Source organism: Carassius auratus, chromosome 21 (genome assembly GCF_003368295.1).
Source record: "Carassius auratus strain Wakin chromosome 21, ASM336829v1, whole genome shotgun sequence".
In the NCBI taxonomy this organism is placed as follows: domain Eukaryota; kingdom Metazoa; phylum Chordata; class Actinopteri; order Cypriniformes; family Cyprinidae; genus Carassius; species Carassius auratus.
In genome coordinates, this window is record NC_039263.1 from 12,227,539 (window position 1) to 12,243,597 (window position 16,059).

At 37.4% G+C, this 16,059-nt stretch overlaps 1 protein-coding gene across 1 annotated transcript in view; it reads right to left on the reverse strand.

Annotated features, from left to right (window-relative positions):
- pcxa (pyruvate carboxylase a) overlaps positions 1–16,059 on the reverse strand; it is a 119,152-nt gene that overhangs the window by 66,215 nt on the left and 36,878 nt on the right. Inside the window, exon 9 of the mRNA XM_026196014.1 lies at positions 13,195–13,357. Within this exon, the coding sequence (XP_026051799.1) occupies positions 13,195–13,357 (163 nt within the window). The remainder of the gene's footprint in view (positions 1–13,194; positions 13,358–16,059) is intronic.

Genomic DNA, 16,059 nt, shown 5'->3' on the forward strand with positions numbered 1-16,059 from the left:
TTGATAGTGTAAAAAACATCAACTTTGAATCACATGCTGAATGATGGACTAGCATTACCCAACATTACTTACTCCCTTCCAGCAACGCTACATTCAGTGAAGGTAAAATAGTAAAAAGAAAAACATAATAATATTTCATTTAAATGGAACCAGAAGCCGAACCGAAATTTAAAAAAAAAAAAATACCCAACCTTACTTATGAAGATCTATACACTGTAATATATGTGGCATTTTGACATTGCCAACATTTAAAATAAGTTGACAGTATGTAATAAACAGTATTGAGCATTGAGTAGTTGAGTATTGTGCATTTGTCCTTACCTCTATTTCTTAATGATTGTTTAATGATTTTATTGGAACCGGAATAAGAACAGGAATCATTAGGTGGATCTGGAGCTGGAACCTTAAAATTTCTAACGATTCCCAACCCTAGTGGGGTCCCATCCTCGATTGTGGACTCTTGGTGGGAGTATCAGGTACTGCACTTGGATGGGTTAAATGCAGAGCACCAATTCCGAGAATGTGTGTTACCATACTTGGCAAAATGTCACAACTTTCATTGCTGTGGTTTTCCTCTTCTGGATTTGGAGAGAATTGCCTGTATTCGTTGAGGGCTCATGCACCGAACCAAGATGTCCGACCATGATGGTTCGGTATAAATACATGTATCATTCCACCCCTACTAACTAACTAACTAACTAACTAACTAACTAACTAACTATCTATCTATCTATCTACAGTATCTATATCCATCAATCAGTTATATCTAGGGGTGGGAGACATACCAGTAGACACCAGTAGAAATGTGTCAACAGCAAGTGACATCTTACAGATACCTGAGGTTTTATATGGACAATGTTCTTTGTTGGAAAACAAACATTGACAGTCTGTGCACACGACTACAACAGAGGCTTTATTTTTTAAGAAGACTGAGATTGCATATGGGGTGGGTAACAATATCTTGCGTGTTTTTTTTTAACCAGGCCAAGCTTGAAAGTCTTATTCGCTATGGAATTACATCTGATTTGGAAACTTGTCTGTTCAACTGAAAAACAAATTGGCTCATATCCACAAAATATCAAATCATATCCTTTATCCTTCAACTGTGACATTGCTGTCCTACGTGGTCACACAAATGTATTGTTTACATGTTTTGGCATGCGCATGTGAAGACGTTGCTTATAGAGTAGGGGAATATTGAACCAAATTATTTTTGACACCTTAACACCTCTGCACACTCTGTATATGTCAAAATGCCCATCTTTGCAAGTATCCTTGGAAATTTAGGTCATAAGTGAAAGCAAACAGCTGAGAAAGAAAACACGTGTAACTGTATATTGGATCTGGGAAGCTCTTAATATGACAGCAGTCTAATATTCATGCTGTCTGTTATTTATGTTAATCCAACAACAAAAGGAAGAAAATCTCTCACTGCTCTTGAATAAAGTTTTCTCTCACTTGTATAACTTTAACAAGAAGAAATATTTAATTTACACAGTTAAGAATAAGCATACAATGTACGTAGCATTTTCTATTTGTTCTACTGTAATTTTTCTACTGCTATTCTTAATCACTTACTGTTTTACTTGTATTCAGAGTATTTCAGTATTTTGTGATCTTGACATTGGTGATATAATATTATATACATTTTTATGGCATCAAACATTTAAATCAATCAATATCATAAAGATCTTATTTAAAGCAAAATCTGTGATATCATTACTGTGAAATAAAATGACACGTATTGTGATTTTGGTTGTATCACCCACCCCTAGTTCTAGCTATCATTATTCTATCTATCATTCCCTGTGTACACATTTTCAAATGACAAAAACATTAAAATTGAATAAGGCAACATTCAACATTTATAAAAATCTTTTATCCCCCATTTCAATTTACTTTACAAACTGCACTTATGCATCCTGTTACATCAATTCAAATTCAAAAGCACTAAGAACATATTAAAGTGTTTCTTATCCACCTCCTAAGAGCAAGAAATCCAGCTAAGAAAATGATATCTATAAATAACGTAGTCTTTTGATGTCAATCAATTGCTCAACATATCCTCATCATTTATCCCTACTAAGATAAACACAGGTCAACAGCATTCCAGCCGTATCGGAAGATGGAGCCCAGCATGTACACCACATAGCTCCCTGAATCCCAGCAACACCTGTTGTCCCCTAACCAGCATTACGCCACAGCATGAACAGAGAGGAGTGGTGCCTAGAGGCACCTTGAGACACTTTCGTCTTATTTAGCTGAACCATGAATATTGCATGCAACACGCACAACAGGCAAACAGTTTAATATTTTACAAGTTAAAAGCCAGAGTTTCCTAAGCATTTTTAATCCACATCTTAAAAAGAACATAATGGAACCAAGAAAATCAACATGAAATCTAAGTATTTACACAATCCTGGTCTTGTTTTTCATGATTCAGTGGTTCACTTTATTAACAATGTTAGTAAGAAAAGCACATTTATAATACTGTGTGCCTTTTTGAAATTATAATCAAAATGAAAAAAACTGGTATGTAACAGACTCTTTTCCCAATCCAGTCAACTCCAAATGGATATAATTGCGTTTTGCCTTTCAATTTAAAATATGACCCATTTTTCATGTTGACTGTAATTTGGAGAAATATTCATGACATTCAGATGTTTATATTAGGAGGGGGAAAATATTCACATCCTGATTATTTCATACACAATTCTGGATAGTACACAAAGCTTATTCTGTTTCTAAATCACAAGCAGACACACAGTTTAGCTTTTATAGCAAATCTCTACACATTACTTTAACTCACCAAAGACTGCCTGACTTAAATGTCCAAATACTTTTGGACCAAACTACATCGAAATATGATAAAAGCCTGCAGGAAGAAATTTCAATGCCATTTTATAAGCCATTTTTATCTGTAGGGAAGTCAGCTTTTTCTTATTGGTATGGATGTGATAAACTGCTTCACATAAAAGAGAGAAAGTGCTGTGGAGTGATTGTTTGAGGCAACTCAAGGGTGCATATGGGCTGTTGGAGGTCAAACTAGTATAATTAAGAAATCTTGCAGGCGTCCGTACCCAGAAAAGAGCTTCGGGCTAACCAGGCATCAGCAAACGTGATCCATCAAAAACCTTTTCTTGTAGACATATCTGTGTGAGTGTTTGTGCACAAATATGCACACACTAGACCACACCGGTGCGCCATAGACCTACCTGATGTATTGGATTTCGTTTTGTTTTAGATTTAGTTGTTACACTTGGTGGTGTTATCATGAAGCTTGAAGGGTTTTAGTGCCCCGTGAGCCATTAACTGCTGACAAGAGCAAAAGAAGAAAACCCCTCAAGGAAAAAAGCAGCTCCTTACTTACAGAAACTGCTTGTAGAGTAGCTCTCAATGGGCAGAATTTTACGTCAAGACATATGTCTCACAGCCGTGCAGATGTCTAAAGGCCATTCCTGAACTCACAGGTTCTGCTGGTTCAGATGAATTAGTAAACAAATTGGGAAGATGTGGCTAAATCTCTTCACTTAAGGGCAGCTCAGTCGAATCGATTTGCCTCAAAGGTATTCTGCTGCTCAGTTTACACTGGGTAGATAGTCATTCTTATCGAACAAGGAGCTCATTAGGTGAGGAAAAGATCTGCAAACCTTTTGGCATTATCCGGATTTCTAAATAAATGTCTCCAACACCATGGTTTCATAGCGTCTAAATAATGAATAAAAAGTCTTAGGTAAAAAATAAAAAATAAAAATAAAAATAACCTTAATATAGCAATTAAATTTATACTGACCAAATAACAATTATAATACTTCCAAAATGTTCACTTTTTTAAAAGTTAACTAGTATTTAGCTTATATTAATACATACTAGGGATGGGACCATTCACAAAAAAAAAAAAAAATCAAACCTTTCAGTTCTCCACACACAGGGGGTTTAACTTAAAACTGACAAAGCATCTGTAATATGGTTTGCCATAAATAGCATGTAAAACAAACAAGGTTCAGCTAATATGTTTCTGTTGATGGATGCCCATTCTGGCTTCCCAGACATTACAATAACAACGATGAAAAATAAACGTGGAAAAACCATGCACTCTTCTTCAATGCGAATGCCGTATGCTGGAATATGAGCAGTCTTTTATTCCACAATCACACTGGTGGTGATAGCGCGCATACACAGATGAGACCTGACTAGCACACGTTGATATCGGTGTTTAAAATAAACCCATTCAAGCTTTGTCAGTTTAAACATTTAAGTGTCAAAGGACGCAAGCTCAAGCGTGCAGTGAGAATATCTGTGCGTGCGCTTATCCGAAACGAGCAAACCCACGCCTCAGAACGCATGCAAATATTTAGCTCTCTCTTAAGTATTGTGTTTAAATGGACAAATTCACACAAAAGTTATGTCAAAATGCCTGTCTTGGTAAGTATCCTATAGCCGGCTGAACGTAGGCCTACTGTATCAGTGCAACGGATCAGTGAGTCTTTATATTGATTGAACAGCAACAACAAAGAAATCACTTACTGCTCTTGATTGAAAAGCTTTCGTAACTTTAATAAAGAATGGTCTTTTAATAATTTATACATTAATACATTAGAATATCGTGAAAAAGTTCATTTATTCAGTAATTCAAATCAAATTATGAAACTCATGTATTAAATAAATTTAATGCACACAAAATGAAGTAGTGATGATTTTGGCTCATATTTAAAATAAAAAAAAAACACCAATTCACTATTTCAACAAATTCAAATACTTCATAAGACCAATAAAAAATTTTTTTTAGTGAATTGTTGGCCTTCTGTAACGTATGGTCATTTACTATACATTAATACATGGTAGGGGCTCCTTTTGCTTTAATTACTGCCTCAATTCAGTGTGGCATGGAGGTGATCAGTTTGTGGCACTGCTGAGGTGGTATGGAAGCCCAGGTTTCTTTGACTGGCCTTCAGTTCTTCTGCATTTTTTGGTCTGTTGTTTCTCATTTTCCTCATCAATATCCTCTAGATTTTCTATAGGGTTCAAGTCTGGTGAGTTTGCTGGCCATCAAGCACACAAACAAGCACACCAACACCATGGTCATTTAACCAAATTTGGTGCTTTTGACAGTGTGGCAAAATAAATCAGCATCTTCAAAAAGCTGGTCAGCAGAAGGAAACATGAAGTGCTCCAAAATTTCTTGGTAAATGGTTGCACTGACTTTGGTTTTCAAAAAACACAATAAACCAATACCAGCAGATGACCATTGCACCCCAAATCATCACAGACTGTGGAAACTTAACACTGGACTTCCAGCAACTTGGGCTATGAGCTTCTCCACTCCTCCTCCAGACTCTAAGTTTCCAAATTAAATACAAAACTTGCTCTCATCTGAAAAGAGGACTTTGGAACAATGGGCAACAGTCCAGTTCTTCATCTCCTTTGCCCAGTTAAGACGCCTCTGACGTTGTCTGTGGTTCGGCAAATTCCTTGACACATCCGTGTTTGGTGGCTCTTCATGCCTTGATCCCAGCCTCGGTCCATTCCTTGTGAAGTTCACTCAAATTCTTGAACTGATTTTTTCTTGTGCATCTTTTTCTTCCACACTTTTCCCTTCCACTCAACTTTCTGTTAACATGCTTGGATACAGCACTCTGTGAACAGCCAGCTTCTTTGGCAATGAATGTTTGTGGCTTACCCTCCTTGTGAAGGGTGTCAATGATTGTCTTCTGGACAACTGTCAGATCAGCAGTCTTCCCCATGATTGTGCAGCCTAGTGAACCAAACTGAGAGACCATTTTGAAGGCTCTGGTAACTTTTGCAGGTGTTTTGCGTTGATTAGCTGATTCGCATGTTACCATATTCTAATTTGTTGAGAGTGAATTGGTGGGTTTTTGTTAAATGTGAGCCAAAATCATCACAATTAAAAGAACCTACAACTACTTCAACTACTTCAGTCTGTGTGCACTGAATTTAATACACGAGTTCACAATTTGAGTTGAATTACTGAAATAAATGAACTTTTCCACAACATTCTAATTTATTGACATGCACCTGTATATAACATGAAAGCAAAGCAAGGTTTAATTCCAGACATAATATATTTCATTTTTAATAAACAAAAAGCAGTTTTGACATGAAGGTTCGTAGATGGTAGTTTAAAATTTAAAGCAAATAATCTGCAAAAGGTGTGATTTAGACAATTTTCAGACAAGCTGCAGTGTGCATACTGAAATCTCTAAAAAGAGCCTTTGTTCAGGAAAATAAGTGCTTTCTGTGGCTTCGAAAACATATGTGGAGATTAAAAAGACCATTCAGTTTACATAAATGAAATTTTGGAATATACTGTCCTCCTTGGTCTTCTACAGATAAGACCATGACAAAATTATGACTTCGGCTTCCGGTTTTCGATTTATTCTGGAATTTTTGGTCATTTTGATTGTGCTGACTCATCGCCTGTTTCAGATAACAGAAAGTCAGCTTTATATTCGGATAAAACATAAATTCTGTCCTTGAACAGCTAAGAATTCTTTAATAATTGTGAGACATACAGACCCTGAGGCAGCAAACGCAGCTCCACCTCATTACATCGCCTCAGTTCTTCAGTTGGGATGAGTTTTGGGTGTTGGTATTGAGCATTTTAGACCATTAAGCACTGTGCCAGTACTGTTGCTGAACAATCAGCTAGTCTTTAGCTGGATGCCTGAGGCTTCAGAACTCCTGTTGGATCCATTTCCAGTCTTATGAGCTTTAAGTGTTCCTCTGAGGTCCTTTATAAATCACTGTGCATCAGTACTGCACTGAACTGAATAATACTGCAAAGAGCCTGTAGCTAAAATGATGCATCGCAGGGCAGGTCTAACCAATAAACAAAATCATATTTTTTTCAATCATTTCCTCACCCTTGTATCATACAAAACCTGTATGACTTTCATTCTTCCTTGAAACAGAAAAACAAAAAGTAGATATTTTGAAAAGTATATATAATTTTTTTTTTTTTGGCCATACAATGAAAGTCAATGGGGTCCAACTGCATTTTGTACTCCAACTTTTTTCAAAAATCTTATTTTGTGCTTCACAGAAGAATAAAAGTCATTCAGGTTTGGAATGGCTAGAGGGCGGGTAAAAGATTTTTGGGAAACTATCCCGTTAATTGAACTGCAATTGGTTTGTTAACACCGTGTTTAACAAGAGATCAATTTGACTAGTCACCCATATTGAACTTCTCCAAGAACAAATAGCCTGTGGCACACTGAATACGTGTAGCATATTTTGGGAACATCAGAAAGTGACAGAGTATATCTTCAAATGTGCCTACACTCCAATCCATGTGCTGACGCTCTTGAGGGAGTTTTGCCACCTCTTCAATAATGTTTGTAAATGGCCTGCGAAGCAGCTGCCATTTTCAGAATACCAATGCAACCTCTGCAGTAACACCCAGTCCCAAGGCGTTTCCCATGCGCATTTGTGTCTGGAAATGACAGCTTGGCAATGTGACTCTTGACGGAGCTGCATTGTTTCAAATTGCGTGGCGGCAGAGGGAGTTTGCATCTGTGAATAAAACGGCAGCAGACTCCGACGGAGCTGCGGCGAGGGAACGCTAGAATCGGTTTTGTCTCGGATTCATACCTCAGGTGAAGGGCGGCGAGGAAATGCACTGTCATCAGTTACAATCTACAAAAGAGGAGCATGTCACGCAAACAAGAGGAGACAAGTCTCGCGCCAGCCATCTGGAAGAGAAAACAATATTTTCTCATTCCCTCTCTAATAAAGGAAGACGCGAGATGGCTCTTTCTCAGGGTACTCTGTGTGTATTATTGGCAGGCAGGATGAAAGATGAAAGGCTTGTGGTCATGGAGATCTGCTCCAGAGATGCCCACGGAGCCAGCGAGGCAGTGCCACACAAATCAACATATGCTTTACACCTACCTAGGAGGCATGAATCTATCCCAGAAATTTTTCAGCATGGCATTTCATCCTCCATTTGTTTTCTTTAATTGGAATCTCTATGAACAATGACCGGAGGGCTCCTGGTGGACTTTCGTAAGCGAGCAATATTTTAACTTGGCAAGAGGCCTAGCATAGAGACAGTAGCATATTAACCTATGGTCAATCTGCAGCCATTAAGATGGGAAATAAATATCTTAGCATTTGTTTACATGAACAGACATTAACAGGCACTTCCAGGAATAGGGCACACTTTAATCATTAGAGGCACAAATCCCGCAAGGACTATTAGATATGCTATATGAACTAGAATTTAACTTCAAAGTAGCCTAAAATGAAAAGTAGCTAGTTTTAAGCACATCACATGTCTGTACACTCTAAGAAAGAGTTGACCAACAAGTCTTTCCCAAAGTCAATGCTGGTAGATCACACATCTTTTATAAGGTAAATGCAGGCCCAGTTTATACACAATGTAAAAAATAGATTGTTTGTGAGGTAGAGAGATTCATTGATTATAACGAAACTTTGTGATATCGCAATAAACAATTGAAAGGAGTCACAGATGTCGCCAACGATAATCTTTTGGGCAATGAGCCCGGAATATAGTGCCATTACCCTTCGGGCATCCCAAATTAGCTCATCGACTTCACACAATCTTATCCTTGCTGTCGTAATCTATCATGCTGTAGGTATTTACAAAGTAATATAAAGTTAAAATTGAACAATGAAACATTAATTTTTATTTAATTATTAGAATAATTCAATATAAAGATATACACGTTTGTTTTTTGTTAGTAGATCTCGTTGAGTTCGTCATTTGAAAAGTAGATCCCTAAGAGTTTCTGTAATGGAGATTAATACAGACCCCCACTACTTTATTCATTAATTAAAAATCATACACCAATGTCATAAACAATTTAATTGCTATTATATTCATTATTAATAATTTAAAAACTGAATAATACTATAATAATAAAATGATTACGTTACATAACTTTAACCCTATTTTTTTTAAGCATTTTGAAAGCATAAAATGTAAATAATTATTGTATATTATCATTTTTTTTTACAAAACTGTCATTCTGATTGCATTTGTAAGCATAAACTATCCAAATGTTACATGTATTGTTTGAAAGAACAGAAAAAAAAGTTTACATATTTTTCTTTGATTTATGAGAAACCTAGCTTGGCAGCTTAATTTAGGCTAAACCTCCAACCCTGTTACCTAGTTTGAGCATTTTTTATTTCTTTTTTTTTTATGCTTATGTTAATGTTTATTGCTAGGAAATAAAGTCTGCTTTATGTGAAAACCTCATAAAATAAACAGAAAATAAAAAAGGAAAATAAGGAAATATAATTTAAATGTTAGGAGATAAATTAAATTGACATAATTCAATTTTATATTACATTCAGGTTTTATCTCTTACCTATTCATAGAAACGGCTAATCACAATCACCTAAATGACTAGTGAGGATCCACCCAAGGGAAAAAGCTAAAAGCTAAGGTGCAGAAGCCAAAGAAGCACAAATCACCAACTTCCTCTGCAGATTGAAATTCCATTTATCAAACTAGAAAGCAAATGGAGGAGCGACGCTGTTCTTCGCCTCGTGAATTATGGACTCCCATTTCCACCACAGCAGTATTTACCATCAGCACATTCAACAACATAATTATGTTTATTATGATGATAATGCAAATCACTCGATCCTCCTCATCAGCATTATGTTCTCTCAGCGCGCCAGCAAGAGCCGACGTGTTACTGAACCAACATTTGCTTGCACACAGATGCAACATGAGGATAAAACGAGTACCACCACCATCAAAGTGGCTCGTAATTTATTTCATAGCTTCGCTTAAATAAAGTCTGCATTCAAAGCTCAGACCCTATAACAGTTCACATCTGAAACTACACATATAAATCACCCGAGCCTCATATCTGAGGAATTAGAGAGAAGATGAGACTATAATTGCCCATATATAGACCATATTTCCTCTGATGCACCATGTTATACTAAATGCTTCTACCTTCTCCTCTCCTTCCCTCTCATTTGATTACAGAGAGCACCCTTCAGACAACAGCCATATTTTTTTTTATCCCTTAGAAACAAAAGCGCAGAAGAGCTCTCAGTGCCTGTTCCCTGCACGCTCTCATCCTGGCACTTCACTTTACCCATTATGCACTTATTTTCCCTCCAACAAAGGCAAGAGCTCTGCCGACCCGCACACCGCCCGTCCTCTTTTCTCTCTGAAGCACGACATCAGACACGTCAGAAAGTGAGGAGAAACTTCCAAGCAGACAGAGGAATCGAGAGAGCGGCGCTTTTCTCTTTACCTGCGGCCTTATTTTCACATCAGTCGCTACTGCACACAAACACAGGAGAGCTTGTGTTGACATACTGAAATGGAAGAAGATCTAACGCGAGGCTGATTATACCTTCACACAGCACGGCCTTTCTCCATCTCGGTCTCACCTTTTTTCCACAAGTTCCTATCCAAAGCCTCAAGAAACATTAAATTCAAAATTAAACGTACAAATGTTACTTTACCTTTTTTTTTCATCAACCATTACCCCAGTCTTCAGTGACACATGATCCTTCAGAAATCATTTCTATATGCTGATTTGGTTCCAGATCATTAACTAAACTATTGTGGTTTTATTGCGTATAGTCACTATCATTCAGACCTACAGCCAGTGGTGGGTGTGAGAGACTGTGTATTTTCCAATATTTTATTTCAAATATGTTTTATCTCCCAAGAGGATTTAGCCATTTTTCCTTTAACAAAGAACACAGATCAATGTGTGCTTGCAAAAAAACCCACAAAACATACTAATACATATAGTCAGACAATATCATACACTTATGAGCACCATTCTCAATGAAACATCCAGAAATATGATTGTGGTATAAAATATGGATTTAGTTTTTTGTAAGGTGGCAATCAAATTAAGCGACCTTTTTAAACCGTAAGCCATCCCAAAGCATCGTTTTATAGAATTGATGGAAGAAATAGGCTGGATTTAACAGAAAAAAAGCATCTTCTATGTAAGCTTCAGATGATACATTTGCACTGAAGTAAAGTCATAAGTCATCGCAACATTTGCAAGAAGTTGCAGAGAGTTTGCAATTTTAAGCTGATGTAAATGGTCAGTCCATCATTCATACAATGTGATTATACGATTATAAGATTATTGCCGGTCTTAATAAAGTTACAGACTAACTGGATTGTATTGGTGTTATTTAATCGTCAAAGACAATTTTCATTCTTGCATTCATGGTGAGTGTTTAATTTGGAACATTGGTTTATTATCTTTCTCAATCAGCTGTCTAGACTCTCAGCCTAATTATCGGCCAATACATACCCATAATTCCCCACTACATTCAATCTGATGCTGAAGCTATCATCCTCTGGATCAGGGATGGTCACTCAAGTTCTTTTTTCCCCCTCTTACAACCATCTCATATTATCTCTCACACTCCGTTAGGTGAATTCGCTTTCTCTGTTTTAGCTCTGGCAAAAGCAGAAGACCATTCTGAAGGAATCTCAATAACATTTAAACTTCGCCCAAGTTCCCTGCTTCTCCCGCCCCTCTCCCTTCATCTCTCCATCTGCATGGAAACATTCTTCCAACATCACATGATGTCCACGTCAGTCTTTGAAGCTGAGTGCCAAACAGTTTTCTAAAGGTAATGGAGGAACATTCTTATCAGACAGATCCAGCTCTCTTTTGATACAGGCAAGACCCTGTGGCTGAATGGAAGAACAAAGATTTGAAGAGAGATGATGCATCTGGACCATACGGGGTTGTCTAGCCAATGAGCTGACGGAATGTGGGTACAACTGGATGATTCCAGCGTGGGGTTTGTGGGCTAGTCGACTCCTTGGGCTATTTCTATGTATATATACACATCTAGCTTGCAAGATCTCAATCAGAGACCCTCAGAGACCCCGGTTAACCTTGTGGCTCAAAACCAAATAACCGCACAGACAGACAGACAGCACAAGTTGCATCTGTGAGATATTTGGACCGATGTAAGGCTTGCAGCTCAACAGTGACTGGGCAGAGAAATCTGATATCAATATTTGTTCAATTATTCATCCAGAAATAAATAATTCCCTTATGGCCCTAAGGTAAAAGCTTCTGTCAGCAACATTTCAGATAATTTCACACCTCTGCGATATCACCACATGCAGGTACACACTTCAGAAGAGCGTGTTTGGGATGTGTTTGTGGTGGTCAGTGTCCGATTTACACCAAAAACTTTCGGCCAAGTCCAATATTTGGGAGAAGTGTCTGTCAGCCATAGTGGTCCTTCCAGGGGTTTAAACTTTACCAGTCAACCAAAAAAAACTCATCAGGGGGGCACAGCAGTCAATGAGCACCCACCTGAATCATGAAATAAGACCATTTGGCGTTTTGTACGTCATTTGAGACAGTCCGGAACTTAAAATGGCCTGTGCAGATACTCACGCACACAAAAAAAATAACTGATATTCAGATGAAATTGATATGAGTAATGTCATTTTTTAACTGCTACAATAATAATAATAATAATAATATACTGTAGTAATAATAAATAAATAAAAAATAATATATATATAGCCTGCACATAAAAATGACACCATGAAAATGAAGGACTGATCAGAAATTTGATCAAAAATCACAACATTAATTGCAATTTTTTTTTCTCTCTTAATAGCAGTATGTTTAACAGTAAAAAGAGAAATAAATCTTCATTTAGACTTGTTAAAAATAATGTAATACATTTTATTTAAACGGTCTCTCACAAGGGGACAAACACTTATGTTTAAAATCCCGTTCTGGATCAAAACAATTCATCATATTTTAGTTGTTGGAATAGTTTGTGGATGCAACAAATGCCTTGTTTGTAATGGGTTTTATTGGTTTTGTCTGGTTGTACCGGGAGACGGCATCACAATATGTTAAGGGGTGTAATATTTCTGTCACACCCTTGAGGTATTCAGCCAACCACAACACACTGGACAGCTGGCTCACTTTTCAGAACGGTGAGCTTTGTATAAATCGACGCGTTTCAGAAAGGCGGGGCATAAAGGAAAAACAATAATGTACAGTATGTGGAAAATAATGTGTTTTTTAACCTTAAACCGCATAAACCCAAATACACAACATAATGTTCTTTTTAGCAACATTATATGTCCCCTTTAATTTTTTTTCTCTCTGGAAACATGGCTGAGGAGAAATGTGTGACAGCCCAGCTGTTGAATGTAGGATGTTAACCTACCTCCAATCTTCCCGTGTCAGGCTGGAAGCCACGTGCCGGGTCCTCCGTGGTCACTCGGCACTGGATGGCGTAACCATTGATCCGTATCTTGTCCTGTTTCAAGCCCAGCTCGGGCAGACTGCGACCTTCACACACTCTCAGCTGAGCGTGAACCAGATCCACACTGGATGAGTGAGACACACAGAGAAAAACAGAGACAAAGGTTATATTGCATTTGGTAAACAACAAAAACACATCCTGCCATGGGCCCCACAGCCATAAAGATCACATCAAACCCCGACACTTTATCGCTCCAAATGAATGCACGTTATCAGGCCAGACCCCTTGCTTCAGCGATCTGGAATCACAACAGATTCACTCGAACCATTTTCAACTGCTTGACAATCCAGCAGGGCAACACGTCGTGGCAGCATTCACCACAGTGAGGTGACAATGTGCAAGATGTCTGCTTGCTCCAATAACTTCTATTAGACCGGCTTGACAACTAGCAATCCGCTTCATAACACTGCACAAAGAGTAGGATGAGGGGATTGTAGAAGGAAAGGAGCGAGTCACTCAGCGACATACAAACAGGAAATGCCTGCTAGATTCATGGCTAACAGCTAGCGCCTGATCCGGCCTCAATAGCTTCACAATTAAATCACTCCCTCAGCTCAACTGAATGAACCAGGCTTTTCCGGGGCTGATTGGTTACATTTGGCTGAATCTGCCATCTTATTGGATAAGTGCTTTCCCTGGTGTAAAGTTGGATTTATTAAGAGCCATATAAATCACTCTGATATATTTACTCACCCTAGATTTACCGAACTCATTTCTCATGTCCCACAATTCCTAATCCTCATATATCAGGTCAATTTCATTCTTACAGGCGCAAAGAGGAGGGAACCGGGTTGACTCTAATGGGAGAAAAGATGCATATACTTTCGAAACAGAAATGCTATGAATCTGCAGGCTTTTGTTTGGAATCAATGCTGGCGTGTACGGGAAACGCTACGAGGTATTTATTCCACATTAGTAATGTTTGTCTCACCATATATTAGAAGGAATAAAAGGCATTCAAAAGGCTAAAACTTTATGATGAATGAATAATCAAATGAAAAAGTGCATATGCGAGACAGAACCTGAAAGCACCAGGGGGTCTGAAAATATTTTTAACCAATAAAAGAAAAGTGAGATCGTATTTGCATTCATGCTGTGCATCAATAATTTATGCTACAAAGTGTCTGCCTTTTTTATCTCCAGCAAGGAGGTATTTAGAAATTGTGGGATTTCTCGAAGGCCGACATATATACCGCACAGCATGCTTTCGATAACACTGCGGCAACACATTCATATGCACATACACACATGGTGATGGCAAAGGCAATATATTTGCACAGCTCTCAACATTATCTGGCTAGGCCTCATTAATTTTTTAACAATGGTATAAACAGGCTCTGAATATTGCACGCATACGTCTTTATGACACTGCTGTCTAATGATAACATTTCTCACATGAACTCTGGTCATTATAGCTGCAAGCTGAAATAATTACAAAATGAAACATCAAAATCAGCTTAATGGATTATCCCTATCATTTTCATCATGTAAATACTCCAGCAGATCTGGAATTGTTAAAATGACATTCATCAGATGATTTATTTGGGATCAGAGCAGCAAACAATAAGGTTGCAAGTTGAATGAAAAAACTGATCAAGACACTTAACCCATAAAAACTGTCCCTGCAGTTCCTCAACTGACAAGGCAAGTCAGTGTGGATGAGCTAAAATGGTTAAGACATTAATTCTGCATTCAAAAGCTTTAAAAGCTGTTCTTAGTAACGCTATGTTAGCATTAATGTTAGGTAATCTTTCAGAAACCCACCAAACAAACTTAAAACTAAGGCTTATATGTACTTCAATGGACTTATTTTGGATGCAGAAGTATTCTCTTATGCTTTCATGCAACCTCCATTTACTCACAAAACTTATTTTTCCTTATTTGCCCATCACACAGTATGTCAACACAATCTGATATATAAATAATACAACTGTCATATCAAATATTTATTATAAACTGAGAAATCTAGAACTGAATTTAAATTAAGAATGAATTGAGAATAACGAATGGGCTCATCTGACGGTTTAGACAAATAAATATGCAACTTTGAAACCTTATAAAAGAAAAGAAGTTTATTTGGAAAATGAATCTCTTTGTTCTGTCAGGAAGAAATTTTTCTTTTAAAGAAACACACACACACACACACACACACACACACGTAAACAAATCAGATGTTAACTTTAACACTTTTAACACATTTATAATAAACAATATTACTGCAATATTCCATGAATCAGAAGAGACTATTTAAGCCAATAACTAGGGAATTTGCAAAATTAACAACAACAAAAAAAACAGCTCTTAAAAGTTGTTTATTTACAAAGTTGTCTCAAGACCCAAGAGTGTATAATCAATGCATAATCTATTTAGCAGTTTGGCTTTTCAGAGCTAGACAAGAAGAAGAATCTGCAGCAGTGAAAACTACTCATAAAATCACTGCCATCAGGGACCACTGACCCAGTCTCAAGGGCACAATGTTCACTTCCACGCTCCCTTACCTCTCTCGCTCAAGCTTCTCCAGACTATATGCATCTATACTGCTCCCATAGCAATACTTACTCCAAGCAATCCAAGCCTAGAAGCTACAATGACTTCCATAATAATGCGAAACAATAACTTAAAAAGATAGTTGCTCTATTCAGTGAACAGACTCTGATTCAGCAAACATGCATCACCTACCAAACATCCCAAAATATACAATACCCTGATCTGCTATAGATCCAGAACAGATTTTAATATTTGTTTCATAACTAACCTGTTTTTAAA